The following is a 27903-nucleotide window of genomic DNA, read 5'->3' as shown; positions in this document are numbered from 1 at the left end:
AAAATTCCGAAAGCAGATGGTACTTGCAGGGTTCTGGTGGTGCTGGCTACATCCTGCTGAACTTCAGAATCAATCTAACCCATCTTAAATCTCAACCTCTCAATAACATTTTGGTGTTTTTTAGGACATCCATCATGTTTGAAATTCTGTCCCGAGTTAACAACAAATGTGAAGGCGTTGAGGTGGCAGTGTATTGAATGCAAGACATGCAGTGCATGTAGGATCCAAGGCAAAAATGCAGTAAGTTAGATTTGTTCAGGGTTACTGCACTTCTCTTTGTTTATAGTAGCTTTATAATTAGCACATGTCTAAATGCAAACAGCTTCTAACAATGCTGTATTAAGTCTTTTTTTTTCCTTTTTCCTTTTGTCCACCCCCTCATCCCTGCCCCCTCCAGGATAACATGCTTTTTTGCGACTCCTGTGATCGAGGGTTCCACATGGAGTGCTGTGACCCGCCGCTATCCCGAATGCCAAAAGGTGATCTAAAAACTCCTTTCCATGGCAGTACTTCCATTTGCAGTCTTGTATTAAGTGACAAAACCTGTCAAGCATGCTATTATCGTTTTTATTTTCAGTGATAAATAGTATGATTTCATTCATATCAAAGGAAATTTTACTTGTCATTATATGAGGGTGTTTTTCCTCAGGAAAATAAAAAATATCTACATATAATTGACCAGATGTATTCACTGTGTAATGAGTTGTTGCCCCAGTTATTGTAGATGAAATTTTAGAAAGGCTGTTTAAATGCTTGGAGTATATACACTGACAAAGAAGTTCTTGGAACATGTAGAAGAGATTTTTCTTACTGCCTTTTGTAGGAGTGATTGGAAAAACAGGCAAACAAAACAAAATGCATGTTTTGTCTTCAGGTTCTCTAATCTCTAGGTTTCTTACCTATGGCACCTCTCACTTCTGCTCTTACATATTTATGGCTTTTCCTATTTAATCTTAAAGTTATATTAAAGACTTTTTTCAGTTCCTCCCCTCCCAGTCCCCAGCCTCATCTACAATACGTTTGGCTACCTAATGTTAAAAGGATGCTAAATTCAAGTTGTGTATGAAAACAAATATACCATAGGTGTGAAGTAGTATATTTAGCATGCTCTACCTCAGTGGCTTTGTATCACACATGTAAATTTTTTACCCTGTCTTAATTCTGTATGGAGAAAGATCTAGGTAGTATAAGGAGGGACAAACTAGAACAGAAATTCTTCTAGAAACCTAATTGCTCATAATCTTTCCTGTGATTCTTGTTGCCTCTTGTATCCTCCTTTCCATGAGCACTTTGCTTTTAAAAATTTCAGAGTATAGATAGAGGTGGATCACTTTTTCTGTCCACATTCCCTTGCCTATGTCTTGTTCAAGAGATAATTTGCTGACTTTGTATATACTTGGTATGTATGTTGGTACACACCTGCAGTACAGATTAGATAAACTGTGTTTAATTAAACTTTTTTTATATATAGGGATGTGGATTTGCCAGGTCTGTAGACCAAAGAAGAAAGGGAGAAAGCTGCTTCATGAGAAGGCTGCGCAAATAAGGAGACGATATGCAAAACCAATTGGACGACCGAAAAATAAATTAAAGCAACGAATGTTGTAAGTTTCTCTTGGTTTTTATTTCTTTAGATGTTTCTGAGAATGTAGTCAGATAAGAGTTTCATATATGTTTAAGCAGAGTTTTTAACTCTGTTTCAAATTGGGGAAAACAGATAATGAGTGATTTTCTATGTGCCTTTCAGCCCAATGTTCAATAACTTGTATACTATAGTAGGTGCTTTTGGTGTCATGTCAGGTGGTGATAAAAAAATTACTGTGACTTGACTTTTCAGATTCCATAAGTTTTTATCAAAAATTCTTATATACATATAGCAGATGCAAATAAACTTCGGTATAATAACATATGCTGTCTTGAAATGTAGCTTCAGATAATTGTAGTATCTACAGAATACCAAGTGGATAATATCAAGCTATGATAGACGACTTCAGGAGACCATTCTGCTCAAAGAGCGGTTTGAAAACTCTATAAAAATTACTTTGTTAATATCAGCTCACAAAACCCATTCCAAAAAGCAAACTATACAAGTAACAGAGAAGTTGTGGTTTCAGTGGTACTCTGGAAAAGATGATTACTTGAATTCTGCTGTCAACCTGTTACCAGTTACTAGGAAAAGAGATTGCAATTCCTCTTGCTTCTCGGGACTGTGTTTATCCAAAACAAGAGTGTGCTGTAGTGTTTTTTACCATCTATCTTCCCAGGAAACACTGTAGCTGGAGATTAGAAGTCTTGGTTAGAGGATTGTTTAAGTAGCGTTGAAATACTGAGTTGATGTTACACTGAGTGTTAAGTAGGAACAGATTCTGTGTCAGCTACAGTAGCATGTTGCCCTCCAACACATCTTCCTAGCCACATACACCTTTTTTTGCCCCTATTTAAGTATTATTTAACTGTTTGGCTATGTCAACTGAGCAGCTGAAAAGCTTTCTGACTCTACCAACTACTCATTCTGTACATTATGACATTATTCTCTACAGTTTAAAAACCTGTCTTGTATTATTCAGAGTTGCATGGGAGCTGCTGTAAAACTTGGCATTTTGCAAAACAAGGATTTTTGAAGCCAGTGAAGCCCACATGTGAAAATAGAAGGAAAAGTACTTGCAGTTATAATGCACTAGTCAAGTTGATTTACTTGATGCTGTGCATCTTTCTGTATTGTCTTTTGCCTTTCTCTCTTCCAGAATCTTTCATCTTGCCTTCTTGTTTCTTGTCCTGAAGTTCAGTGTATGTTGCTCTAGTAAAGTAGTTCAGGACAGGAATAAAGTATGACACTACATGAAAGTAAAAGATGTAGTTGTACTGGCTGGTGAGACCATGCTGTTAGACTGAGTGAAACATTGTACTTCTCCATTCTCCTCCTGAATAAATAGCTTAGGAATTTCAACATCATTGAGATTTCTATATATCATTGTGTGTGCATAATAAAAATATTCCCTATATCTGCAGCTATGCCTTGGACTTTAGTTGTACCTCTGGTTTTATTTACCCTTGAAAACAGATAAACCTTGATCTGGAGGTTAGGGCTCTCTTGTGGTTCAGGAGTGATACTCCCCAGCTGAGTGCTACTGCTGAGGCTTCCTGCTCTCTTGCTTCCCCCTCCTCCTGCCACTGTCTGGAGAGGAGAATTGAAGGCACAAAAAGTAAAGATCCAGGCTGAGATAAGAACAATTTACTGGAAACTGGAGTGAGAAAAGAAAGCAAACAGTAACAGCTACAGTACCAATAACAAAGTGTACAAGACAGGCAAAACAATTCACATGTGATTATTTGACATGGTGTTACCCAGCTGCTCCCTGCTTAGTCAACTGCAAAGAACCCCTTCTCCCTGGAAGAGAGTCCCTTTTCCTGCCCATGAGGTGGTACAGAATAACCACTGAGTCCTGGACATGTTCCCCTTGGCTACTGTAAAAATTCACCCTGCCCTGACCAGAACCGGGACCGGTTCCAATACAGTCCCGTCATCTTTCTTCTCTGCAGTCATGCATGTTTGGGTTCCCGAGGGGTGGATTTAGCAGCAGTGTACCCCTGGACACTAATTCTGCTTCTCCTCCTTCCTCATACATGTAATAGAAAGGTTGGGAATGTTATGAGGGTTTTCCTGTTATGTTTTGCTGTTGAGATGTTGAGCTGCAACTTTTATAGTGAACATCATGCTAAAGGATGCAGAAGTTCTTTTAGTATTATATGAAGATTATTAATGTTTTCAGAAAGATTTTCTTTGTAGCATGTGAGCTGCATGAGCATGTTACAGGAGTGCTTGGGAAGCACTTTGTAAAATAAATATTTGCAATACTGCCAGCACATTTCTATTACTTCAGTGTCTCATATATAAAACAAAGCAATCTTGCTTTGGAAAAATAGTGGTTAGAGATAGAGTAAGAGAAAAGACTCCTTGGCATGAAATCCTATTTAAAAGTGATTGTGGAGTACGGAAGACAATAGTGTCAAACATAAAAAGTGTCTAGTCACATGAAACACAGGAAGGTTAGTCAATGCCATTTACTGCTTGTATAGTACAAAGAAAATCTTTCAAGTGGTACTGGAATAATTTTTTGCCTGTTGACCATCTGTTGGAAGCCCTTCACAGGCAAATTACTGTGTAAGATTAACTTAAACCAGGTGTGTGCTGGCCTCTGGCACTGCTGGTGGTTCCCACATCTGGCACTGAGAACAGGTCTTGGGATGGACTTATGTGTATGACACCAAAGGATTCAAAAGATTTAGAAGTTTTTGGTTTTGTTGCCTCTTAGGAACTAACCAAATTTAAGGATGTGTGGGTGGAAGAAGGGCTGGTTCTTAAGCTGGTGGGCCCTTGGAGGTCAGTAACCAGATGGCAGCCCTTGGCTGTTGAATCCCTAATTAGAAGTAACCTGTTGCAATTAATTACTTCTACCCTCTTAATTGAGATACTGAAGTCTGTGGAAGAAAACTTTCTGCTGCAAAGTAAATAAGTGAACTTCAAAGAGCAGGATGGAAAAGGGAATGAAAGAAAGCATGTGATACCACTGTGTACTTTGTTTGGCTTTGTAATTTGATTGTATGTCCTGATAACTATTTCTTTTATATTTTCAAAAGTTCTGTTTCTGTATGCTCGAATGTACTACTTTGCAGTGTAGTTCCTCTCTTCAGTTATTAGCAACTAGTTAAACCTGTAATTCTATTCTCACAAATGTTGGCTTTCAGTATGCGCTTTTTCTTCCTAGCATTTAAATAAGATTCACTACTCTGTTTTTTCCTAACACCATCTGTGTTAGGCCTGATTAGTTCATGGCTCTTCTGCAAATGCACCTTGGTTAGTCTTGCTCTTTGCTTTCCTTTGCTATTTCTGGTTTTTGCTATTTTTAATGTTTAAAGAGTCTTTTTCTTTGGTTCTGTTGTAATGCTCTTAATAAACTACCTTGTTTGGCTTTTAGGTCTTTGGTGGTAACTTTTATTGCCATGTTTTACATAATCCAACAAGAGTGTGGGGAAAAAAGCAGTTTCTTGAAGATTGACTGTTTGCTTTGAAGGATTAATAGACTTTCTCTACAGTTTAAGCAAATGTAGTCTGAAGTTAACTGTTTTGATATCATATTAACAGTGAAAACATTCATCTTCTCTGTGTGTACAATAAACTCTATGGTGACGGAGCAGTTGTTGTACAAACATGATGTAATGATATTTTTTCAAAGAGGCACACTTTGGCTATGCCTAAAAGTACATGAGGAGGCTCTATACTTGGAAGATCTTGCTATGCCAGCACTTTTTATATGTCTTTGGACTGTCTTTTAGAGATAAGAGGGGGAGGGGGAACAAAAAGGAGAAGGGGAAAAAAAGGTGATTGTTATGCCATAGATTGAAATGTATTTCCCGAATGTATGTGTCTTTAAATTTCTTAAGATATTTTTGAGTACAGTGCTCCAGGTAACTTATATAAACTATAGTGCTATTTGACAGTAAAGATTTTGAATGCTGATTTTTATTTTTCAAATTTTTGCATAGGTCTGTAACCAGTGATGAAGGATCCGTGAATGCATTCACAGGAAGGGGGTCACCTGGTAGGGGTCAAAAGACTAAAGTCTGTACCACACCTTCATCTGGTCATGCTGCATCTGTGAAGGATTCAAGCAGCAGATTGCCTGTTACAGACCCCACTCGGCCTGGTGCCACCACCAAAATCACCACCACCTCCACCTACATATCTGCCTCTACACTTAAAGTTAACAAGAAAACCAAAGGTCTCATTGATGGCCTTACTAAGTTCTTTACACCATCACCTGATGGTCGCAGATCACGAGGTGAAATAATAGACTTTTCAAAGCACTATCGTCCAAGGAAAAAGGTCTCTCAGAAACAGTCATGCACTTCTCTTGTGTTGGCTACAGGTACCACACAAAAGCTAAAACCTCCACCTTCTTCACTTTTACCCCCAGTCCCCATCTCTGGTCGGAGTCCCAGTTCTCAAAAATCCAGCACTTTGGCTTCTTTTAACTCTCCCCAAAGTTCTTCCAGTCAGTCAAGCATACCCTCCTTTAGTAGCCTTCCTAGCAGCAGTCAGCTAAAGGGACTCTTTGATGGACTCTCTCATATCTATACCACTCATGAACAGTCTCGAAAAAAGCGTCACCCAAGCTATGCACCCCTCAAGCACTTGTGTAGTAAACCAGAATTACCTTCCACATCAACATCTAAAAGTCATTTCTGTGGAAAGAAAGAGGTTAGGAGTAGGTTTGTGTCTCATGCCTGTGCCTCTGGATGGGGTGTGTCTAGAGGACATGCTTTTAAAGCAATTTCTCACCTTAGGAGAACAGTTTTCTTTAAAAAGCACAGGATTCTAGGCAGATTAAAGTATAAAATGACCCCTCAGATGGGGACCCCCTCACCAGGGAAGGGGAGCTTGACAGACGGAAGGATTAAACCTGATCAGAATGATGGTAAGCAAAGGTCGAAGCGCCAACCAAACCTGCGTCCCGTCCAAAACCAGAACTCTTATCACATAGGCCTTAGCTATTTCTCTTGTTCTTACTTCACTTTCATACAAAAACAACAAAACTTTGACCTTTTATCTAATGCTGACTAAATCTCCAAAACATTTTTTTGTTGTTTTTTTTTTTTTCCCTGACTAATACCACACCACTTTTTTATTTTTTGCATCTGTAGTGACACTAGGAGCCCCAAATGCCTTCATAATGTTGCTTCTGGCTGTGTAGTAGCGCATGAGTAGCCACTTGTCATGCCACCTCCTTGTTCTCCCCCTGCCCTTCCTGTGGCAGTAGTGCTGTCATCATGATTGTGTGCTGTCAGTGCTTATAATGGTGGGCATTTCAATTCATTTCCCTCTGCTCCATTGCTTTTTCATGAACAGTTCCATCGTGCTGCAGTCTCCACAACACTTGATCTCTACTGCTGTGAACTACCTTTTTATTACTTTTATTTGAGAAAAAAAACCTAATTTATAATGTTTGAATGCAGGCTTAGTTTAGCATTAATCTTCAAGTTTTAAGGGCCACTTTTTTTCTCCTGTGTTTATTTTATACCTTCCAGAGTATACTGGAATTTATCAGGTGGCATAGTTCTAGCAATCAAATATGCTCCATTTCATGAGGTTCAAAACTAATTTGTTAGAACTGGACTATAAAGGCTTATACAGACAAACAAGCAAGTACCAAAAAATGCCTTGTGCAGCAGCAAACTACAAAATAAGGGGGGTGAAGGGTTCACTTCTGTTACTTAGGAATCCCAAATTTGGTTAGAATGGGGAGTTGTTAACAGCCATAGTTGCAATCCTGTTTAGTAGTGCTAGTGCACATATAACCTTCATGTCTGTGAATAAACTTTTTGCTGGTTTTAAATAACAGATACTGAAATCAAACTAAGCATCAAACAAGAAAATACGGATGTATTTCTGTTGGGAAGCAAGGACACTGTTACACAGGAGGATTTGGAAGTGTTTAAGCAGGCCCGAGAACTTTCCCTGGAGGTAAGAATCATGTTGCCAAAATATAGTTATTTCTGTAAATATAAACTATAAATAAAAAGTCTCTTCATCTTCATTTCTGATATATTCCTTTTAATCTAATGCATCATGCTTGCTGTGAATTCTGTTTGGGAGACACTGTATATGCAGATAGGAGACAAGGCATTGTGCTGGAATGGATCAGATGATAAGTGACACTTAAGATAGATTTTTGAAAGATACACTTGAGCATTTTGGAAACAGGACTACAGGATCAAACATAAAATTGAAAAGTAGCTGATGTCCTGGTCAGGACTGAGAGGATATTGGTCAGTAATGATTTTCCTCTGCAAATGAAGCAGATATTCTGAAAAGCTAAGTCACTCCCAGAAAATACTGCTTGGCAGGAAACCAGGTTCAGTGAGTCCATAAATTCATTTTACTCGATTAGTCACCACACTTTGAGTTTAAATACTGTAGACTTTATCTAGCAGTGATAATATTTGAGCTGAATCAGACTAGTGAACCAGACTTTTACTTTTCTGTCTGTGAAATGAACAACCAGTGTCTGTGAGAACCCAGATCAGAAGGTGGGTGAATGTAATGTTTCAATTGCTGCTTTCTCAAAATGACATCATAAATGGCTGTGTGTTGTACTTTTTTCAGTAATACAAGTCAAGTTTTTTTAGGTTTAGTGTACAAGAACTGACATTATACAATGACTTTTTTGCAGTCTTCTTTCACAGCTTGTTAACCAACAAATTCAAATTGAGTTTAAAGATTCCATTTCATTATTAGCTTGTACTTCTGCTTCCTCATGGAAACAGTTCCCACTACTTGCTTTCTTTATCTTTCATATGCAGTCCCTGAAAATGTTAGGTGGTAATGTTTCTAAAAGTTGACATAGAAATTGCTTGGTTTCCCCCACCTTTCTTACTATTCTATATTTTGCCATCCCTTTAGAGCCTAGCAGTCATTTTCTGATCAGCTTAAATGCAGTTTTATAGCTGAAATCAGTGTTAGCATATTTGTGACTCTTTGAGGTAAATTCTTGAAGGGTTGTGCTGATACCTTTTCTCTCATTCTTTTGAGAAAAGGACAGCTTTGAGTTTGCCCCAGAGTTATAGGGATGTCATCACACTAGGTGCTGTGAGAGAATAGGATTTGAGGCTGTTGTGCCTCTTCTTTGGCTGGGCTTTTGCTGTTTATATTTTCTTTTTAAAAACTCTGTCCTCTGTCAGAGTTTAAAGAGTTTAAGCAACTGATTTGGATATTTCAGGTTTCTCATGCTTTCAGTGGGTGAAATTGGTTATATAAAGCTGAAGCTGCTTCTACTTTTGTATAACTAATACTTTTTTTTAATTGCACCTGACAGAAAATTGGGTGTAAAAACACTGGTGAAACAAGTGGGCGATACCCTTCAGTGATTGAGTTTGGAAAATATGAGATCCAGACCTGGTACTCTTCACCTTACCCACAGGAATATGCAAGGTAAGAAGTTGTCAAGATTGCCATACATGGTTGGCATTTTTCTGATGTGAACATTGCAATTTATTTTTACTCTTTTGTAACTGTTTATAGTTTAAAGCTCCTGAGAACAGGGATTTGTCATTCTTTTTTTACTAGTTCTAAATCAAAGATGCAATACAAAGTAGTTTTCCTAGTCCTGTAGAAATGTCAATATGTAGCATGTATCTGTGTGGTTTTGTTCAAAGTTTATTTTTGTGGTTTTGTTTTGTTGGTTTTGTTTTCATTTATATGTTTGGTTTTGTCTCGGGTTTTTTTGGTTTGTTGTTTTTTGTTTGTTTGTTTTTTCTTACACCGTTGCAATGAGGTATGTATGACTTCTTGCCCTTGAGACAAATTGCTTTTGGTTGTGGTCCAGTGTTTGTTAACCTCCTTTTTTCTATGGACCAGGGGAGATGTCATGCAAAAGAAATGAAGTAAAAGTGGTAACAGCTTGCCATTTCTGACCATCTTTGCAAGGGTGTACCTTGGAGTCAGGCAAGAGAGCCTGGACTAGTACATGTGCTCAGCAGATCTCTGCAGAGTTTTTGGTGTGCTGAAAATCAATGTTTTATTAATCTGTTGTCTCTGTGGCACACTGGAAGATATTCAGAACTGTATGTTTATCAAGCTTTGCTGCTATAGCATGCAACATGATCTGTTCCAAAAGGCTGTTGCATAGTGGTACTCTAAACTGCCTTTTGCTTGTGTGGTGGGAATAAGGGGTATGTCATGTATCCATCATATAGAAATCAGGGGCTAAAAAAGTGTGGAGAGCATTTTAATTTCCTATTATAACCACAGTTTTTGTAGTGTTAATTTTTTTATTTCAGTTTTAGTTTTTTTCCTTCAATTTATTGTGAAAGGGTGAGTTACCTATTCCATCAAGTAAATGAATCTTAGATAGAAGCATAATGATGGCTAATTATTGGTATGAGGCTAGAGTGGGATGACACTGTAGGAGGCACTGTGGCTCTCAGTTGAGTGCAGTGGGATTACATCATTGAACAAATAGTTCAAACTACTTTTTATGTTGTTGATGAACTTCCTTAGGATAGTGGAACAGTGCAAACAATGGCTGTAATCCCAGCATGTGCTAGTAACTTCAGAGCAGATAAAGATTGTCCTCTGCTCTAAAACTTTGCAGACTAAGTAATTTCTAGATCAGTCTTCCACTGATTCAGTAATTTAAAAATGAAGGTAAGTAGCCATAAAAATTACCAAAGGGAGTGGTTTATGATGGTATGTGGAACACAGGGCATGTGGGTTACTTGCATGTAGTCTGAACTGGATCCTCCCTAGAAGTGCACTTGTCTGTGTTGCCATGCTGTGGAGATTGTGGAGAGGAGATGTTTTGCCTTTATGTGAACTCTAGGTTTGCTTCTGTAGTAAAGTGATAGCTTAGGTGGAGGTGAGGGGGTGAAATCCTACCAGTTTGCTGTCTTGCCCAAGTATTTAGAAGACAGTGGGAAGAAAAGTCATCTCCGAGCCTTCCCCAGAAGCAAAATAAGGAAAATTGAAGGGAAGGAGATCCCCTGTATCCTGATTTGGTCTTCCTTTATATTTACTAGGAGCAGCAAAGATGAAATTTGAAGTATTACTCCAGTGTGCTTACTTTGATGGAGACCACAGGAAAAGCTAGGGTGGGAAGGGGGAAGTAACTGAGATCTGCCAGAGGCTGAACCACAAACTGACCACAATACAACTCTATGGAATTAGGTTCAATGTGGTTGATTGATTGATTGAAGCTGATTGTTTCTGATGAGTAGTGTGTGAATGTTTAATCATTCACTCTAATGTTCTATTTACTTATTTAGTTATGCTTTAGCAGCATTTATGTATGATACCTTATATTTGAATGGAAAGGGTTTTCATTTGTGGTGACTTTGTTTATGGAATGTAACAAACTTTTTGTATAAAATATCTTCTTAATTTTCCTACAGATTACCAAAGCTTTACCTGTGTGAATTCTGTCTTAAATACATGAAAAGTAAAAACATTTTGTTAAGGCACTCAGAGAAATGTGGCTGGTTTCATCCTCCAGCCAACGAAATCTACAGAAGAAATGACCTTTCAGTATTTGAGGTAGGTGTATCAAAAGTATAAGCTTTTGGAAAATAACCAGTTTGTAGATGTTAGAGACTAGCTGCAGAACTAGTGAGAACTTTAACATCCTTAAGCACTTCCTTGGAGATTCTTTTTATACTGCAAAACCAAGTTGAGATTCTGCCGATAGTGCAAAAACAAATCCATCTTCCCAAGTCTGTTCTACCCTGCCATGTTCTTTCATGATTGTTCTTTACTTGTACTTCATGCCTTAGCCAAGCTCTTTAAGATACTTGACTGGCATGAATCTTGGGGCTTCCTTTGCAGTTCTCATCTTGGATGGTTTGCCTTTCCCTTCTCAGCAAAAGTACCCCTTGACACCCATGCATTTCTGGCTGCCTGAGAGTCTTGGGTGTAGGGAGAAGTCTGATCATAATGTAGGTGCTCTCAAAGTACAAAAGCAAGTAAAGCAACTTCTTGTGTGTTCTGAAATCAAAAATGTAGCTCCTGAGTGCTTCTGCCTTCATTTTGGATGTTTGAGAAGCTTGCCCTAAGATACAAAAAAATTGTACAACCTCAACTTTGGATTTATTCATCTATGTTTTATTAATCTATGTTTTCCTTTTGGGAGATGACTTATTTTGAGTGTGAGGTTTTATGTATATCCTGGACAAGAGAATTCTGTGTTTCTAATAGCAGACCTGCAGTTAAAACTATGCTCTAATTTTCCAATTTCTCAAGCATTATTACAGGCAGTCATAACACAAAAGACTGGTGGTTACTAGGACTTCTTTTCTCAGCAGTGTTATTGAGATGCATGTATTGATAACTTCTCTTTAATTGCAGATGTCATATCCTTCTTCAAACTTGTATTTTCAAATTGTATAAATGTCCTTTGTTCTTTGTCATTGCCATTATCTGTTCAAATAATGGTGGATGCAGTCTGGAAGTCTTTTTTTAAGTTAGAAAAGATCTTTGTATTTGGTTCTTTTGGTTATGCTTGTGCTATTAAAAAATAACTATTTGCATCAAGATTGTGTCCTTCCTGACTTGAGCAGTTTTTATAAATATTGAAGAACTGCCAGCAAAAGACTTAGGTTGTAAATAGACTTACCTCTTTTCCTATCAAGAATGAAATTGTCCTGGACTGTTTAAAATAACTTGATTTTCTCTGTTAGCAGGTGTTAAGTACTGTGGAGCTTGCAAAAGGCAAATTGTGCTTTCTCATTTATTTCTATTAACTACTGCTAATATGTGAATGAAAAATTCTTAAGAAAATAAAGTGCAGAGAAATACTGAGAAAGGGATGGGAAGGTGGGGGATTGCTGCAAGAAACACATGGAAAAAAAAGTATTGTGAAAGCAATGTCCCAACCCTTTCTCCACTGCTTTTGTTCCCTTTGTCTATTTTGGGTGCTTCAATAAGCACTTGTGTTAACCCTTCTGAAATAAATGTCGTTGGTTTGGGTCTTTTTATTTCAAAAGTTAATGTCAGTTGTCACTGACTGCTGTAGAAACTTAGTCATTAGTTGATGTCCTTCTTCATAGATCCTTTCAAGAATTCTGTGCAACCATTTTCTTTTAGGCAGAGTGAAGAGTTTGTGGTTTCCTTCATGCTTTGTGTTTTTGAGAGAAATGGAAATAAGTTTGGCATTTTGTGATTTATGTACCTCTGCCCAGAGGATGACTTTGACAGATTTGAGAGCAGACTTTGACATAGCTTACTATTATGCTGTAGCCAAGCAACTTTTGACAGATGCTTCCTTTTGAGCTTGCTGTCCCTCTTTTTTCCCTGCTTTTCACATTTAAAACTGATGAACAAGCTGTGTTTGCCTGAAATTTAAGAAGTTTTTTACATTTCTGTACAAATGTTCTTACTAAAAAAGACAGCTCACATAATTTGCATTTTCAGGCTTAGCCAGTGGTGATTTCTGCTTGCTTAGTGTTCACATTTAATTTGCACACTTGCTAATAAGTGTGAAAAGTAATAAAAAGCACCTGGACAATAGAGTGTGCTGTGAGAGAGTTTGATGTATTCAATAGGCTCTTAAGAGCTGTATACAAGTTTATCCTGATGCCTTAAGGAGCAGTAGTTATTCATTGAATGTTTTTTCTTCAATCCACTTAATACAGCTATACTACTGATGTTCCCTTAAATTGCTAAATATATCCAAAAGGATGGGTTTTGCTTAGATTTGTAACTAGGATTTTTACGCAAAACAAATTAGAATAGAAGATGGTCTTCTTTTTCTGCACAGTTCCTGTAATTTGTCTCTCTCTCTGAATGAAATACAGCTACTGTCATTATCAAAAACATCAGTACAGGCAAACCTTTCCATTAAGATTATTTCAAAAATGTGTTGCCTTTGACTGAGCCTTTCAGGAAGTACCTAATTGATCTAGGAAATCTGCATTTGTGTCTGGCTTTTCTGTAGCTGTCTGAATCACAGCTTGACTCTTTTCACTCATAATATACCTAGACTAATTGTAGTATTTAGCCAGGAAATTTACCTCTCTCGCTCAATAGCATTTTAGCCTGGCATGGAAATTTTGTCTTGTCTAATTTATCCAAAACATTGATGTGATTGATACGTAATTTGCTACTCATTTATTGGCCTTACATCTTAAGGATTCAACATAATACACTTCTTTGTGTGGGATTTTTTAAAAAGTTGCTGTACTCCACTGCCTTCTAGCAAACCGAAATTTCAGGCAGTTTTAACTAGTGCGTTTTTGTTATTAGCCAGTCATACCCAGTCATACTCATTTTCATTCCAGGAATAAAATGAAAGAGGTAAGTCGGTCTTGAGCAGCTAAAAGGTGAAGTTACTTTGTTTAATAAATCCACATACTCAGAGGTTAGTTTAAAATGGAAAGTAATTAGCACCTACTGGAGGGTTCTTATTTAAGAAGAAACTGGGGCATTTCTCTTTTGAACCTTGATGTGTTTTGTTTGTTTGTTTTTTGTAACACCACACTGTTCATGTTTCCTTCTCGGATATGACTGATTGAATAAGTTGTTTGGTCCTAACTTGTTAGTGCCATGGAAATAACTGCATCTGTCTTTCTTTTCTAGGTTGATGGAAATGTGAGCAAAATTTATTGTCAGAATCTTTGTTTGTTAGCTAAGCTCTTTCTGGACCACAAAACGTTGTATTATGATGTTGAACCATTCCTCTTCTATGTACTTACAAAAAATGATGAGAAAGGCTGCCATTTAGTTGGATATTTCTCTAAGGTAAAAATTTTAAAAGTGGGTTTATTTAATATTTGTAATATCCTGCTCTCCTTAATGCTTCTCCCAAAAGCAAAGAAAAATCAGAAATCAGAAAAAACCCCATAAGCTTGAAAGCCTCTCTGTAGATCTTGAATATTATGTGCATTGTCTCAAATATATTGTACTTTCTTGCCTCTGACTGATGCAAATTCAGAATTTGCTCAGCCATGTGGATGGGGGCAGGCTTTTTCTTGTTTGGGGATTTTGTTTCCAGAATTTGTTGTGGTTTCAGTTGAATATTTAAATCTTTTTCCTTCCCCAGGATTTTTGCATTAGTATGCCAAATCTAACTTGTAAAAGTTGCAGGTATTTGGAATGTTGATGTGTTTTCATGGCTTGACTGCTGGCAGTTCCAGCTGGCTATTTAGATGTAAATGGGCAGTGCTGTTGCTCTCTTGTGTGCAGTCTGATCTAATGCAGTTACTTGCTGCTCCTATGTAAAAATGCATGTGGTGCCTCCCTTGTTTAGAGTGGATGTCTCAGTTGTAGTACTGATTTTCAAGTAATAGATGACTGCTATTGACAAAAATAATACTTAAGTGAACTATCTTGACAAAGATGACCAAGAAAAATGGAGAACTATAGTTAGATGTGCCTGCAATGGGAAAAGCTTCCATTATTGTCCATAATTTGCCCCTAAGGGTTGTGTTGAATAGGTACAGTTACTCAAAAACTCATTACTTGCTGATCCTGGTATTGCTGCCTCCTATTGACTATATGTTTTCTTTCTTGAATAAGTGATTTGTGGGAAAATAGTAGGAGAAGCCTTGTCAGAGTATCTGGATATTATACAGTGATCTCTTGGATGTCTGGCCACATCCTTCTGAGAGGTGGGCCTTGCTGGAATTCAAGTGAGACATGTAGGCACAATTTGCACTGTCTGTAATGTCAGTCAGAACTTGTTGTGACAGACATGTCAACTTTTATTTAGCCAAGTATTTTCTCCATGTACTTAAGGTGTTGCACTTTAAAGTGAGTCTCTTGTTTTTTTTTGTTCCTTACCATAGTATGGTTCATGCTAGAAAATACCTTTGAGATCATTGAGTCCAACTGCCATGCCAGTCCATTGAGCACTGCCATGGTTGCTACTAAACAGTGTTCCCAGGTGCCACATTTACAAGTACTTTGAACATTTCCAGAGATGGCAATTCTACCACTTCCATGAGCAGCCTGTTCCAATGCTTTGTTACCCTCAGTGAAGCAAGTTTTCCTAACATGCAATGTGAACCTCCCTTGATGCTCCCTTGATGTCACTGCTTACTGGGGATAAGAGAAAGGCCCAAGTAGAACATAGCCACAGCCTTTCCCTCCTCCTCCAAGTGGGTCACCCTGTCATGGAAGGAGATCAGGTTAGTCAGGCAGCACCTACCTCTCATAAACCCAAGCTGGCTGGACCTGATTCCCTGGTTGTCCTGCATGGGCCACATGATGGCAGTCAAAATGATCTGCTCTGTGACCTTCCCCTGGCTCAAGAGGTCAGGCTGACAGACCTGCAGTTCCCCAAATCCTCTTTCTGCCACTTTTTATTTGCTTTACAGTTGCTAACCTCCAGTCAAATGGGACCTTTATGGTTAACCAGAACTGCTGGTAAATGGTGGAAGGTGGCTCCCTGAGCTCTTCCAACAGTTCCCTTGGCCTCTCTGGACTTGTAGATATTTTAAGTGGCATGACAGGTCACTTAGCATTTTCTTGTGCATCACAGGGGCTCCCTGTTTCTGTCTTCCTGCTCAGGGAGCTGGGTACCCTGGTCTTGCTGTTAAGGACTGAGGCCAAGAAGGCATGAAATACCTCAGCCTTTTTCTCATCGTTGTAGTTTAAGCCCAGCTGGAAATTGAACCCCATGCAGCCAGTCCCCACTCCCTCCAGTAAAAGAGAGGCAAAATGCAGAGGTTATGGGTTGGAATAACAATTTACAGGAAATAGCAATTAGATAAGAAATTGAACAGTAACAGCAACAATACTAATAAATTGTATAAAAGACAGTGATTACATGCAAAACACTCAATGCATCAGAGGTGACCTACTGCTCCCCCCACATCCCCCCCCCCCCACCAAGCCAGAGACAGTGAAAAAAAATGGTGGACAACCCTTCAGGGTATGTTTGATACTTTTTTCTTAAAATTAGACATTAACATGGAATTATTTGACTTTGGTACTGAACCCATGCATCTGTTCACCTTATTGGGATATTTTACAAGGACAGTAGCAGGTGCAGGCAATTGCCCACTTCAGCAGTGCTTTGACATACTTGATCTGTTTCTCCTTCCCACAGGAAAAGCTTTGCCAGCAGAAGTACAATGTCTCCTGCATAATGATCATGCCCCAATACCAAAGGCAAGGATTTGGAAGGTTTCTCATTGATTTCAGTAAGTGAAGTGTTTTATTTACACTTGTGATCCAAGGAGCTGATAGCTGTTATATGAAAGTGTAACATGTGAAACTTTATTTAACTCACTCTCTTGTTTTTATCAATAGATAATGGGATTTCTGTTTATATTTACATAGGATAGAAAAGCTCCCTGAAGTGAAAAACTTAGTGCTGCTCTGTTATTGTACTCGAGGAAATTGAGAATGGATCTCTCGGCAGTAATATTAGCTCACAAAGCTATTACCCTGAATGAATTGTCTAAATTACTTTCCATTTTGCTTTGCTCATTAGTATAAGAAGAGGCAATTATTTGTGATTATAGCTAAGAAGGTGTTAGTCAGAGGCATTCTCTCCATTTTAATATTTTTAGCTTGTATCCTTTTTTAGGAAAAAAAAAAAGCTTTAATTGAAGAATTGCCCCATGGAAGAAAAGTATTTTGGTTTTTGTTTTCATCACCTTCTTAGTGAAAATTGTTGCCAGAAAGGGTGTAGGTGTTAGTGGCTGTACACGTACTTGCTGCTTTATTTTGCTGAGCTGTCTGACCTGTTAGAAGGCTTCAGGCACACTGGTTTAAATATAGATTTGTTATTCCCCAAATCTTCTTGTGCAAGGGAACTCCAAACAAAATTCTCTAAGGAAACTTCTCAGTTGAGTGTCCTCATTACTCCTGAATCTATCTATCTACTGTAATTTAGAGGGAGGATGATAAGGAGTTAGTGTATATTGTATGTGGTTGCTTTTCACTATTATGTTTTATAAGGCACTGTAGAATTACATGAGGGTAGAGATAGTTCAGATAATAGGATTCCTGCCCTGAAGGTGTATGCAAGAACATTAAAATGCAAATAATAATACATTGCAGTGTAACAGCAGGACAAAGACAATCATTTGTAACTGTAGAGTTTTCAAGTTCTGTTCTTGCAGTGTTGTACCCAGCATGACTGTGTTACAGTGTATAAAGATACTTAATATGTCCCATCATTGCATGGCTTTATAAGCAGCCTTCACTATACCCCTGTGAGTTAGGTAAAAATGGTTCTGGACCACTTAATCCACCACTGAAATGTAGCTGTCACTGGACTGGAACACAGCAGCTGTTCCATTGTGTGCCTTCTGCAACCTTTTAGCAAAGGCTGTGAGAAGTGCCGTGTATTTCTGGATCTGTGGAGACAACTTTAAGCTTACTTAGGTAGAAATTGGCCCTGTTTTAAGATTAGAATCCTTTCTTTTTTGCAAAGGAGGTGAGGAGTTCTTAAGTGGGCACTGGTAAGTACTTCCAGGCTTTTCCTTTGTTTCTTACTCTCTGGTATCACTCTCTCCCTCTCAAAAAATGTTATTCTGGTTGAAGTTGCAATGGTTATAAATACAAAACTGATGGCACTGCCATGAAACCTGTGGATTCCACAGAAGGTCAGGGTATGACTATGCTGGGTCTCTCTGGATGTGTGCTCTGCCACTGTGCCTTGTGCTGCTCAGTCTGGGAAAATCAATAGGGTGTTCTGGCCTTCTTGTCCTTCTGGAAAAATCTGAAAGTACATGGGGTTGTTTGAATCATTAGGTTTTATGTAATAACTTTCTTGGAGCTTCTCTGGTGCTATTCTTAGACCCTCCTCTTTGCAGACACATTCAGATCACAGGTGAGGGCTGCAGCTGTACAAACTGGGCACAACCCAGAGACACCTTTGGCTTCTGCTGTGGCTACCAGACCACCCACTTCAGTAGCACACAGGCAGTCCTTCAGTACCTCCCCTTTGTTTTCTGGACAGAGGTTCCCTTAACTTCCTGGGAATCAGTCTGTTTCATTTGCCAACAGAATGAGGAACCAAGAGATGACTGAGAAAGTCTGGCTCTGTACTGTGAGTAAGGTGCAAACTACCTAAAAGGTAGTGAGGGAACTGCTTGTGGCTGCTTTTCGCTAGATGTAGAAGGGAAGGAAAAACTTTCAAGGCTAATTTTCCTACAATGTATTCGTATCTTTTTTCAGGAGGGAGGCTGAATGCCATGAAATGGGGATTAGCTTCATTTGAATTAGTGACCCCAAAACCTTTTTTACAGGAAAACCCTTCCGAATTAATTATTTACTCTTTTTCTTGTAATTTGATGTGTTTCTGCCTTTGGACTAACTCCCATCTTCTTTGTGCTTTACTCTTCCTGTTCACTTGTGGTCTCCTGAGTATAAATTGCTCTAAATGGTTTGAGAAGATATGATATAAACCCCCCAGTTATTATTCTAAACTTGAACCGATCAAGTTTATCATAGTTTAAAGCATTCTTTGCCTGTGACATTATCTAGACTGTCATGTTCTCATAAAGTCGTAGCAAGATAAATTTTATGCTCTGAATGTAAAGTCTTCATTTGTTATGTGGGTAATGCTTGTAAACTGCTCTATTTTGAAATCTGTGAAGCAGTCACTGGTACTTGTCTTTTTTTATAACCATAACCAGAACAGTGTTTAGACTATAATAATAAAAAGGTAACTGAGCAAGTTATTTTCAGAAAGTGATGATTACAAACCACAGAAGGGAAGATTTTAAAAACTGTGTGCAAGCAGTTGACTGCTCACATTATTTTGTATATATCCAGACACTTGATAGGCTGGAAAGAACACAGCCTTTAAGCCACTACACAACTTCTGCTTTGTCAGCAGTCTGCTGAAAATGTAGTTTGTGGTAAAAATTTGCTTCTTTTTGGTAAGTGAAATGAATTTGTTTGTTTAGATTGTGATGCATTCTTTTGTCTTGAGCTAATTTAATTTTCACAGATGAGTCTTATATGGTCATGCTGTAACTAGCAAGGGAAAATAAATTCTTTAATTTTGCTAAAGGAAAAATACATATTTGTCTTCTGACCACTGATTTTTAGTTTTTTCACCTTAACATTTTCTGAACTACATTTAAACTTACCTGTATTTCATATCCAAACTGGTAATAGCAGTATTTCTTACTCTGTAGACACCACTATAAAGGTCTATTGGAGTGTCTCTTCAGGAATCTATAATCTCACCTGTGGGAAAGTGGAGTTTTTAAAAGAGGAAATTAACTCTTATGAGAAGCAGGCATGCTGTAAAATGCCTGAGGTTGCTATTCTAAGTGGCTTCAGCAATAATTTAATTTCTAGTTTTCTGTATATCATTCATCATTTAAATAGAAATGTTACTAAAATTAAAAAATGTTCTCTGTAACTGTGTTTTTAAAGCCTGGTAAGATTTTTTTATTATTATTATTAATTGTGGCAAAGTTAGAGATTTTGTGATAGAAACTTGTTGGGCTGTTTAGAAATTAAGAAAAGTTTAGTTTTAAGTATTTTATCAAATGGTTAAACTATTTATTTGTAAAATTGAAGACTTGATACTGCTTCATTTTGTTTCATTCACTCTAAGACAATAATTTTAACCTGTTCTATTTTCATGAAGCATGTTATACTGAAGACAAAATGGTTTACATGAAGTCTGCACTTTGTTTACATTAAGTATGCTTTATTAAATACTATTTTGTAGCAGTTGGTTGATTTTTTTACATAGGCATAGGGAATCTGATTTTCACTTGGAGTGTAGCTAACATAAAAAGCATTTCCTGAAAATGAATAGGAGTCTTAATTTGCTTGTTACATTTATACCTTCCTGCCTTTTACAGGACTGAAAGCTCCTGCCAAACTTTTTGGGTCTGGGCTGTTTGTTTTGTTCTCATTTCTTTGTTGTTCTTGCATTCTGTGGGATTTACAGGATTGTGATTACAGGGTTTTGTCTGAGGGAGAATAATTGACTTCTGCATCCATCTATTTGCTGTAAATCAAGTTTTTGGGCAAGTAGGCTCCAGCTGAAGTTGCTCCAGAAATGAAGCAGAAAGAGGGTTTTATTGCCTAAGAGCCCATTGTGGGTTTGTTTCAGTTCAAGTCCCTTGCAGTGATGCACAACTATGGTTCCTGTCCCAAGGATTGCTTTCCTGTGCTTACATTTAGGTGAGCCTTTGGCTGGCCCTGTCAGTTCAGCCTGTACTGCTGCTCTGCTGGGGACAGTGCAAGCACTGAAGACACAGGGTTGGAGCTTCTCTCTGTGCAGATCCATTTATTTTATAAACTTTAGCAGCTTCTCTATGCAAGACATTTTTCTTTGCTTTCCTGATTTGAGCTCTTGCAAAGCCTGCAATCTTCATACGCTTTCTATTTCTATTCATTAGACTGCAGTGCCAGAACATACTAGTATTTCTTTATTTGGCATACCTAACACAGAGTTCATTATTGCTAGAATGAAATACAGCAGTATTTCATATTTGTTTGCTGTAAGTTTAAAGTCGTCTTTTGATCCATACTACTTCACAAAGCTCATCTTGTCACAGTCTCACATTTCTGCATATTGGATTGCAAATTCCATGCTGGAGGCCTAGCCAGCAGCTGGAAGAAAAGAAATGCATATGACTGTTAGGATAAACCTTTCCAACTGTGCTGGCTAGGATGTTGACAGTTCATTTGCATTACAGAAACAACTGGGCTTAATGCTGAGAAGCAAAGTCCTTGGTAGCCTTTTGTTACTTATCTTGAGGCTGTTTCTGGTCCAGCTGATTGTAGCAGTTTCTTCTTCCCCTTCAGAATTCCTTGTTTTTATTTGGTTTATCTGTTCATTGTGAAATTATTGTTCTTGCTCAAGAGATGAAACATGTTTAAGGATGCTGGGATTCTGTTTGGGCTAAATACATTCTTTGTTTTGTGGGGTTTTGGGTTTTTTTTTTTGGTTCATTTGTCTGTGTGGGAAAGTCAATGCTAACTTTTAAAACCTTCCTATCACTTATTGCATGCAACTTGAAAAGGCTGGATTTTTTTTTCCTTAGCTTGACTTAACCCCTGATTTACCTTTAGGACTTAGCATGTGTAGGTCAGATTTTTTTTGTGAGAAAACCGTAATAGGGAAAGGTAATTCAAATCTGACAGTGGAAGAAACAAACAGAATTTATATTACCTGAGAAATTCTATTGTGATGTAGGAAAATCGGCTCTGTTAAGTGTCCTTGTTTGCTCACTTCCCCAAATCTGGTATTTTTCCTGGTCAAATGTTGGTTTTTGTTTATTGTTCTGTTCAAACAGGTGAGTAAATCTTCAAGTCCTGATGTGCAGAAGCAGCAGGGCAGCAGCAATAATAGCACTGCAGCAGGCTAAGGTATAGCACAGGGAAGGCAAGTTTCCAAAGCAAAAAAATTTGCTCTACAAGAAAGGGAAAACTGTTAAGGAAAAATTTTTTTTTTCCTCCTAAATGAGTAAGTTTTTCATCAGTAAGTATCAGAGGCAGTGATAAAGGAGGTCAGTACCATTAGTGATGTTTTATAATTGGTAGCTGCTCTTTTGCTTGGTCAGTGGCAACATTCATTAGCCTACATTGCTTCTTAGTAGTGTTTATTTGTGGTTCACAGCTTTGAAGAACTTGACTGAAGATCTGAAACTCAAGCTCATTTCTTTGCTCTCAGTTCTAATTCTGTCCTCTTGACTGCAAGTAGCTACAATCTCATGTTCACATTAACCTCTGAGGGGCTTTTGAGCACAAAAGCCCAGAAATATTCTGGGCTGACAGTGTGTGGGGAGTTAGTACAGATGTCCTCAAAAGTGTTATACATGATCCTGTGTGCACTTTCCTTGAGAAGTGAGGGATGGTGATGAGGTACTGAATGGGCAAAAAAAAAAAGATGCATAGCTTTGTAAAGTGCATTCTTGAATTCCTTCCAGTCTGCACTTGTTTCAGAAGATCTGCATCTCTCTATGGAAATGTGGAAGATGTTCCCTGCTTAGTGCCCAGCCATGCAGAAGTGGTAAGCATTGTGCATTGAGCCCAGAGAGCTGCTGTAGGCAGAGAAGCTTTCTGTCCCGCAAGTGTCTACAGGTAGCATTAACCTCTAGTGGTGAGAATGGGAACAGTGTGTTTATTTCTTACACCTCAGCAGTTCTGAGATACTGTTGAAACAAGCTGAAAAAACTGCATTCCATGAAACCTAGGTTAGGCTTCAGGCACAGCTTAAAGGAGACTGAAAAGGATAAGATTTTCTTCCGGTGGTTAGTACAGTTTTGTTCTTCCATCAAGTTTGTTAAGGAGCTGGTGGTGCCTGTAAAATCAATGTTTCTGTCAAAGGAAAAGATTTGGCTTTCTGCTAAGCTTGAAGATGAGCATATAGCTCAAAAATAAAACCCTTATTTTTTAATATGCTCAATTCAAACAGCATTTACACTTCTAGGATCAGCTAGTTATTTCCAACTTCCTTCTGGCTCCTCTAATTGAAAAGCTCTGTCTTCTGATACAGACAAAAGGTTATTTTTGATTAAAAGCAACAATTCCTTGTAGACAATTTTGGGCTTAGTTTTCTCTCTCTTATGCATTACTATGTCTTGGGTTTTTGCAGTATCTTCAGAAGGAGTCAGTCTAGGTTTCCATGTCTAGTTGGACAATAATCTCTTCTAGTTTCATCTTCCAAAGTGGCTTTGTGGTGTTTTAATGTATCAAGAAAGTTTGAAAATGTCTCTGTGCCAAAAGATCTATTTTATAACTCACTTATCTGTGGTTCTCACTGTAGTGTTTCCAGGCTCTCTGCTTTAACAGCAAATTAGGCTATTCCTTTGTGGAAACCTGAAAAGCAGTGATTTTTTTGTGAAGCACCATGTTTGTGCAGCCATCCAAAAAAATCTAATTGAGCAAAACTTAAAACTAGTAATGGACTAATATGTGGCCTCTCATTTAGGGCAACATATTGCTGGTAAGATAGTAGCATTTGGGAAAATGTCAACCCTGTTTGGAAGATGAATCACTTTTTAAATACAATAAACATGTTGATAGTAAGTGGTGGAATAGAGTAAAAATGCTGCCTCAGGTTTTTACAGGGCCTCTGAAAAACTAGTATATCAGTAAGGGAAGAGCCTCAGAAAAGGTGAAAGGCTTTCTTGATTGAAGTGCTTTCATTTTTTGGGAGGAAGCTGGAATGAGGTAAATGAGCAAAAGCCATTACATGCAGAAATTGTGTGATTTCTTCTTTAAAGCATACTTGAAAATGGAAACAATGGCAAACTATTAACAGAAAAGTGCTGTGAGGGCAAAAGAGGGTAGAAGTCATGAAAATGTGTTTTTCTTCTTCATTATGGTGAATTCACACAGTTTGTGTTGTGTAGCCTTACTTGGTGGTAAGTACCTGTGTAGGCTTCTCTTTAAAGTAACATGTTAAAGAGGATTTTAAACTATTCAGATGGAAACAAGACATAGATCCTGAACTGAGAAAACTTAAATTCTTCTAATAATTAATGAATTGACTTCTGAAAAACAAAGCAATTTTAAAAAATGTAAAGGTGGATGATATAATGAAACCAATGTATTAGGAGAGATCAGAGGAAGTGTGTTCACAGGTGGCGTTTAGGTTCTGGTATGCTTCTGGAAGTGCTGAGAGCCACTGTCTGATACCTGCCTGCAGTTTAGAGCCAGGCCTGATCTGCAGGAGGCTCTAAGTGCTTGGATCCACTTGTGTGGTATGTGTTTATATAACAGTGATAGTCTTAATCTCTTTATGAGAAATAATTCGTTGGCCAGAAAGTAACATTTTGGTAAATGTTACTTTCTGGTGAAAGTTACTTTTTGCTAAATGCTTTAAGCATTTAAAAATCATATGGATTTTTTTTAATGTCTAACTACTTTAATCAAAAATGAATATGAAGTAGAAATAGCATTTTAAAAGTTAGATTGTCTGTGAAATTATGAACGCATTCATTAAACAGCTCTTGCACTGTTATTTTCCAAAATCTGATGTTAAGATGTTCTACAGTTTGCCCTAACAAATACTGAAATATAACAGAAATACAGTCTGAATAAACACACTTTTTAAGAGTTGTTCACAGTCACACTTTGCTGTGGTCTGTAAACAGAATTGAGGTGTGGATGAAGTGGGACCATGGGGTTTTTTTAAGATAAAATTTGCTTTAATTAAGAGTACTTCCTTTCTCACATTACAATCCTGAAAGTACTCTTTTGTTACTGCTGGGGCTGTGGCAAACAGTGGAAGGTGAAAATGCGAGACCAGAGGTGGAGAGGAACAGTGGTTTTTTTAATTGACTTTATTGGAAAGGTGTATTCTCAAACCACACTTATAAAGATTTAAGGATCTGTGTGAAACAGTCCTCTTTAGTTTGTTAAATGTGGTGGCCCAGCTGAATCATTCTGTGCTGTGGGGTTTTCTGTGCTTGACCGAGTGACTTGTGTGCCCCAGTACAGAGCACTGTGTCAGTCTCCTCATTGTTTTGGGTGATGTTTACAGATGCACTGTGTCCAGATGAAAGGTTGAGTTGCCCTCTTCTTCTTTTTTTCCTCCTTCTTTTTTTTTTCTTTAGGAATGAATTTAAAGTGACTGTGGTAGCTGTAAATCTGTGAGGAAGCCTGACTGCTGCTGCTTATTTTCTGTTCTTTTCTTGATGATTGATTATGTTGCTGACCCCAAGGCTTGAGTTTGGCCTCTCCTAAATAACTAATAAGGAGCATTCTGTCAAGCTGAGATTTAGATGAGGGGGGAATGAAGATGGATTTTGAATCAAGCTTAGTTGACTTAAGATTATTCCAAGAAAATCAGCCTCTTGGGATTTCTGGGCATCACTTTTATATAGCTTTAAGACACTGTACATTTATCAGAATTGCAAAAGAAAGCAGACATGTCACTTCAGATGCAGAAGCTAAGGCTGTTTTAACTGAAGAGCATCTTTATTCCAGATAACAATGAAAACAGTGAAAAGGCAAGGCTAAACACGGTAAGAATGATAGTAAGTATTTTTTGAACAAAGCTGTATTTATAGGGCATTAGTGAACATGGAAAGCCATCTGCTGAAGTTAAATCTGTCTGGGGACATTGAGGGAAACAAGAAAAATCTATAGATACATTGATGATAGGAGGAAGAATAGGGAAAAGTGAGCCTTGTCTGGAAGGAAATGGGGGACCTGGTTACTCAGTATATGAAGAAGGCTGAGGTACTCCATGGCTTTCTTGCCTTGGTCTTCAGCAGTGATTGCTCCAAACGCATGGCCCAGACCGTAGAAGGCAAAGGCCTGTCACACTGTTGTTGAGGCACAGAGAGCCTTGTGGCTTCCTTAACAGAGGCCTTGTTTCCAGTGCCAGCATTTTTATCAGTCAGTTCTACCTTCTTTTAAAGAAGTTTTATTTTTCCCTTGTTTACTGCTGTTTTGAGTCACAGTAGATATTTAGCAGATTACTGTGTGTTGGGCTTAGCTTTTTGAAGTGTGCTGTAATAGGTACGTTTGTGTTTGATGCTTGGTAGGTAATGTGCCCTTTCTTAGGCAATTTCTGTATATGTGACTAACCAGCTATTACCACCAAATTTAATAATAATCTTCTTCACCTGTTAAGGTTTTTTTCTTCTAAGTCTTATTTGGTTAATTCCCTGTACAGCATGCTTTAGCAAATGAACAGCAGTGACATTTTGCTGCTCCTGTCAGACAAATACAGCTTGCATCTTTTGTATCTTATGTGTGTCATGACCACTGACCTGACCAAACACAGCACTTGCAGTGATTTCTTAGATGTCTTTTGGCTTCTCAGTGTTCAGTTCCCTGTTTCACTTCTGTTCATGTTGTTTAGTACTGCTAGGCTGTCATTTGTAGGTATGCATAAAATAATGATAGGAAAAGCTCTTGGGCTCTGGAACTTTATCTCCTCTAAAACCGTCCCTGATACAGTTTTTGTCCAGGGCATCTGTCACTTTCCAAGTGTGATAACAATCTTCCTGAGCCATGAGTCTGAGGGGATTATGTTAACAGCCAGGTTAACACCCCAGCTGAGAGTCAGAGCTTAATGGTATGGATGCCATCTGTCTGTTCCGCTTGGCCTCAGTGCCCTATGAAGATTCCGAGAATATTCACTGTACTCGCTATATTAGGCAAAACCTCCTGGTCCATCTTCCTGTCTTGTCAGTTTGGTCTTGTAGAGTACATAGAGCCTGTAAGGCAAGCAGGTAATGTCTAATGTGCACAGCAGATATATTTACAACCCAGTATTCATGTGCTGTCAGCATTAAACACCAGAAGGTAAAGGCAGTTCCTGAAGGGAGTTCACTCAGCAGTTACAGTTGTAGAAACAATTTACTTCTTGGTGTCATTTATTGAATATTTTTTAAAATGTAAATTTAAATAACTTAAGATATTGCTTATAAAACCAAGAACAATACAGAGTTGTTAATGATCTTCTAAGCCACTTAACCTACTGACAAATTTATTCATTCAATTGGTATTCAAACTGATGCCCTCTGCACATACAAGTCTTGCTTTTAAGGGTACTTCAGTTCTCTTTCTCTTGCTTATGCTTTCACTCTGCTCGTAAGTAGTCCACTTCATACACAGAATCTCCACTCAAGGGGGTTACTGGCAACTGGCACAGGTAAAATAAGTGTTAGCAAATTAATTCACTCAAAGGGTGCCTTTTGTAGGTCTGACTGTAATGCAGTCATCTTTACCTTTCCTTTTATTCATGAAGGACGTTTGTTTAGCCCTAACCTCTTCTGTGAAGCTTTCTGTAAAGGAGCTAAAGGTTTTTGGGCCTCCTGCGTTGGGTTTACTTGAGGATGTGGAGAGGAATGAGAGCTGGCATTATTTCTTGTAACAATAATGAGAGAATTTTTGGCTTACTCTGTTCATCATGAAGAAAGCTTTCCTTTACTCTGACAAAGAAAAGAGAATGTAGCAGGTTGTTCAGTGATCTGAGCATCTCAAGTTACAGCTAGTCTTTTTTTTTTTAAATAGTGTTTGTGTGGATCTTGGGATTGGGGTCGTTTGAAGCTGATTCAAAAGTGCTTTCAAAGAGGATACTAACACCTATTTAAGGTCCTCTATCTTTGACCTTCTTCCCACTGACATAGACAAGAACAGTTCAGAGGCACACAGAATAGTTATGGAAAAAATAGTAACGTGAATTACAGTTTTGGGAATTGTAAGTCTTAATAAGCTCACACTTTCACCTCACCTATTTCTGCCTTGCATTCATGGTCATACCTCTGAACTTGCAGCATTGAGCTGACCTGTATGTATTGAACTGTCCTGTCTGAATACTCAGCTGTTTTGATATTTCTGACTACCCTTTTGAACCTGTGTCTTCTCAGCTTGTTCATATAATATCAAAACAGAGGATGGGATGTTTTGTATGACAAAAAATGTTAACTCTTAGGATAGCTTGAAATGTTGGTTTGCAGTAAATG

General features: G+C 38.1%; 1 protein-coding gene across 2 annotated transcripts in view; it reads left to right on the top strand.

Moving 5' to 3' along the window:
• KAT6B (lysine acetyltransferase 6B) overlaps positions 1-27903 on the top strand; it is a 93050-nt gene that overhangs the window by 46710 nt on the left and 18437 nt on the right. The window contains exons 3-11 of one of the 2 annotated variants that reach the window (XM_058810175.1): positions 125-240; positions 398-479; positions 1472-1604; positions 5545-5600; positions 7401-7522; positions 8874-8989; positions 10948-11089; positions 14126-14287; positions 16599-16692. In XM_058810175.1, coding sequence (XP_058666158.1) covers positions 125-240; positions 398-479; positions 1472-1604; positions 5545-5600; positions 7401-7522; positions 8874-8989; positions 10948-11089; positions 14126-14287; positions 16599-16692 — 1023 coding nt within the window. Of the gene's footprint in view, positions 1-124; positions 241-397; positions 480-1471; positions 1605-5544; positions 5928-7400; positions 7523-8873; positions 8990-10947; positions 11090-14125; positions 14288-16598; positions 16693-27903 lie in introns of both variants that reach the window. The other variant, XM_058810174.1, reaches the window with a different exon arrangement.

Source organism: Ammospiza caudacuta, chromosome 9, assembly GCF_027887145.1.
Source record: "Ammospiza caudacuta isolate bAmmCau1 chromosome 9, bAmmCau1.pri, whole genome shotgun sequence".
In the NCBI taxonomy this organism is placed as follows: Eukaryota; Metazoa; Chordata; class Aves; order Passeriformes; family Passerellidae; genus Ammospiza; species Ammospiza caudacuta.
Note: the sequence above shows the minus strand (reverse complement) of the source record. Positions and strands in the feature narration are given on the sequence as shown.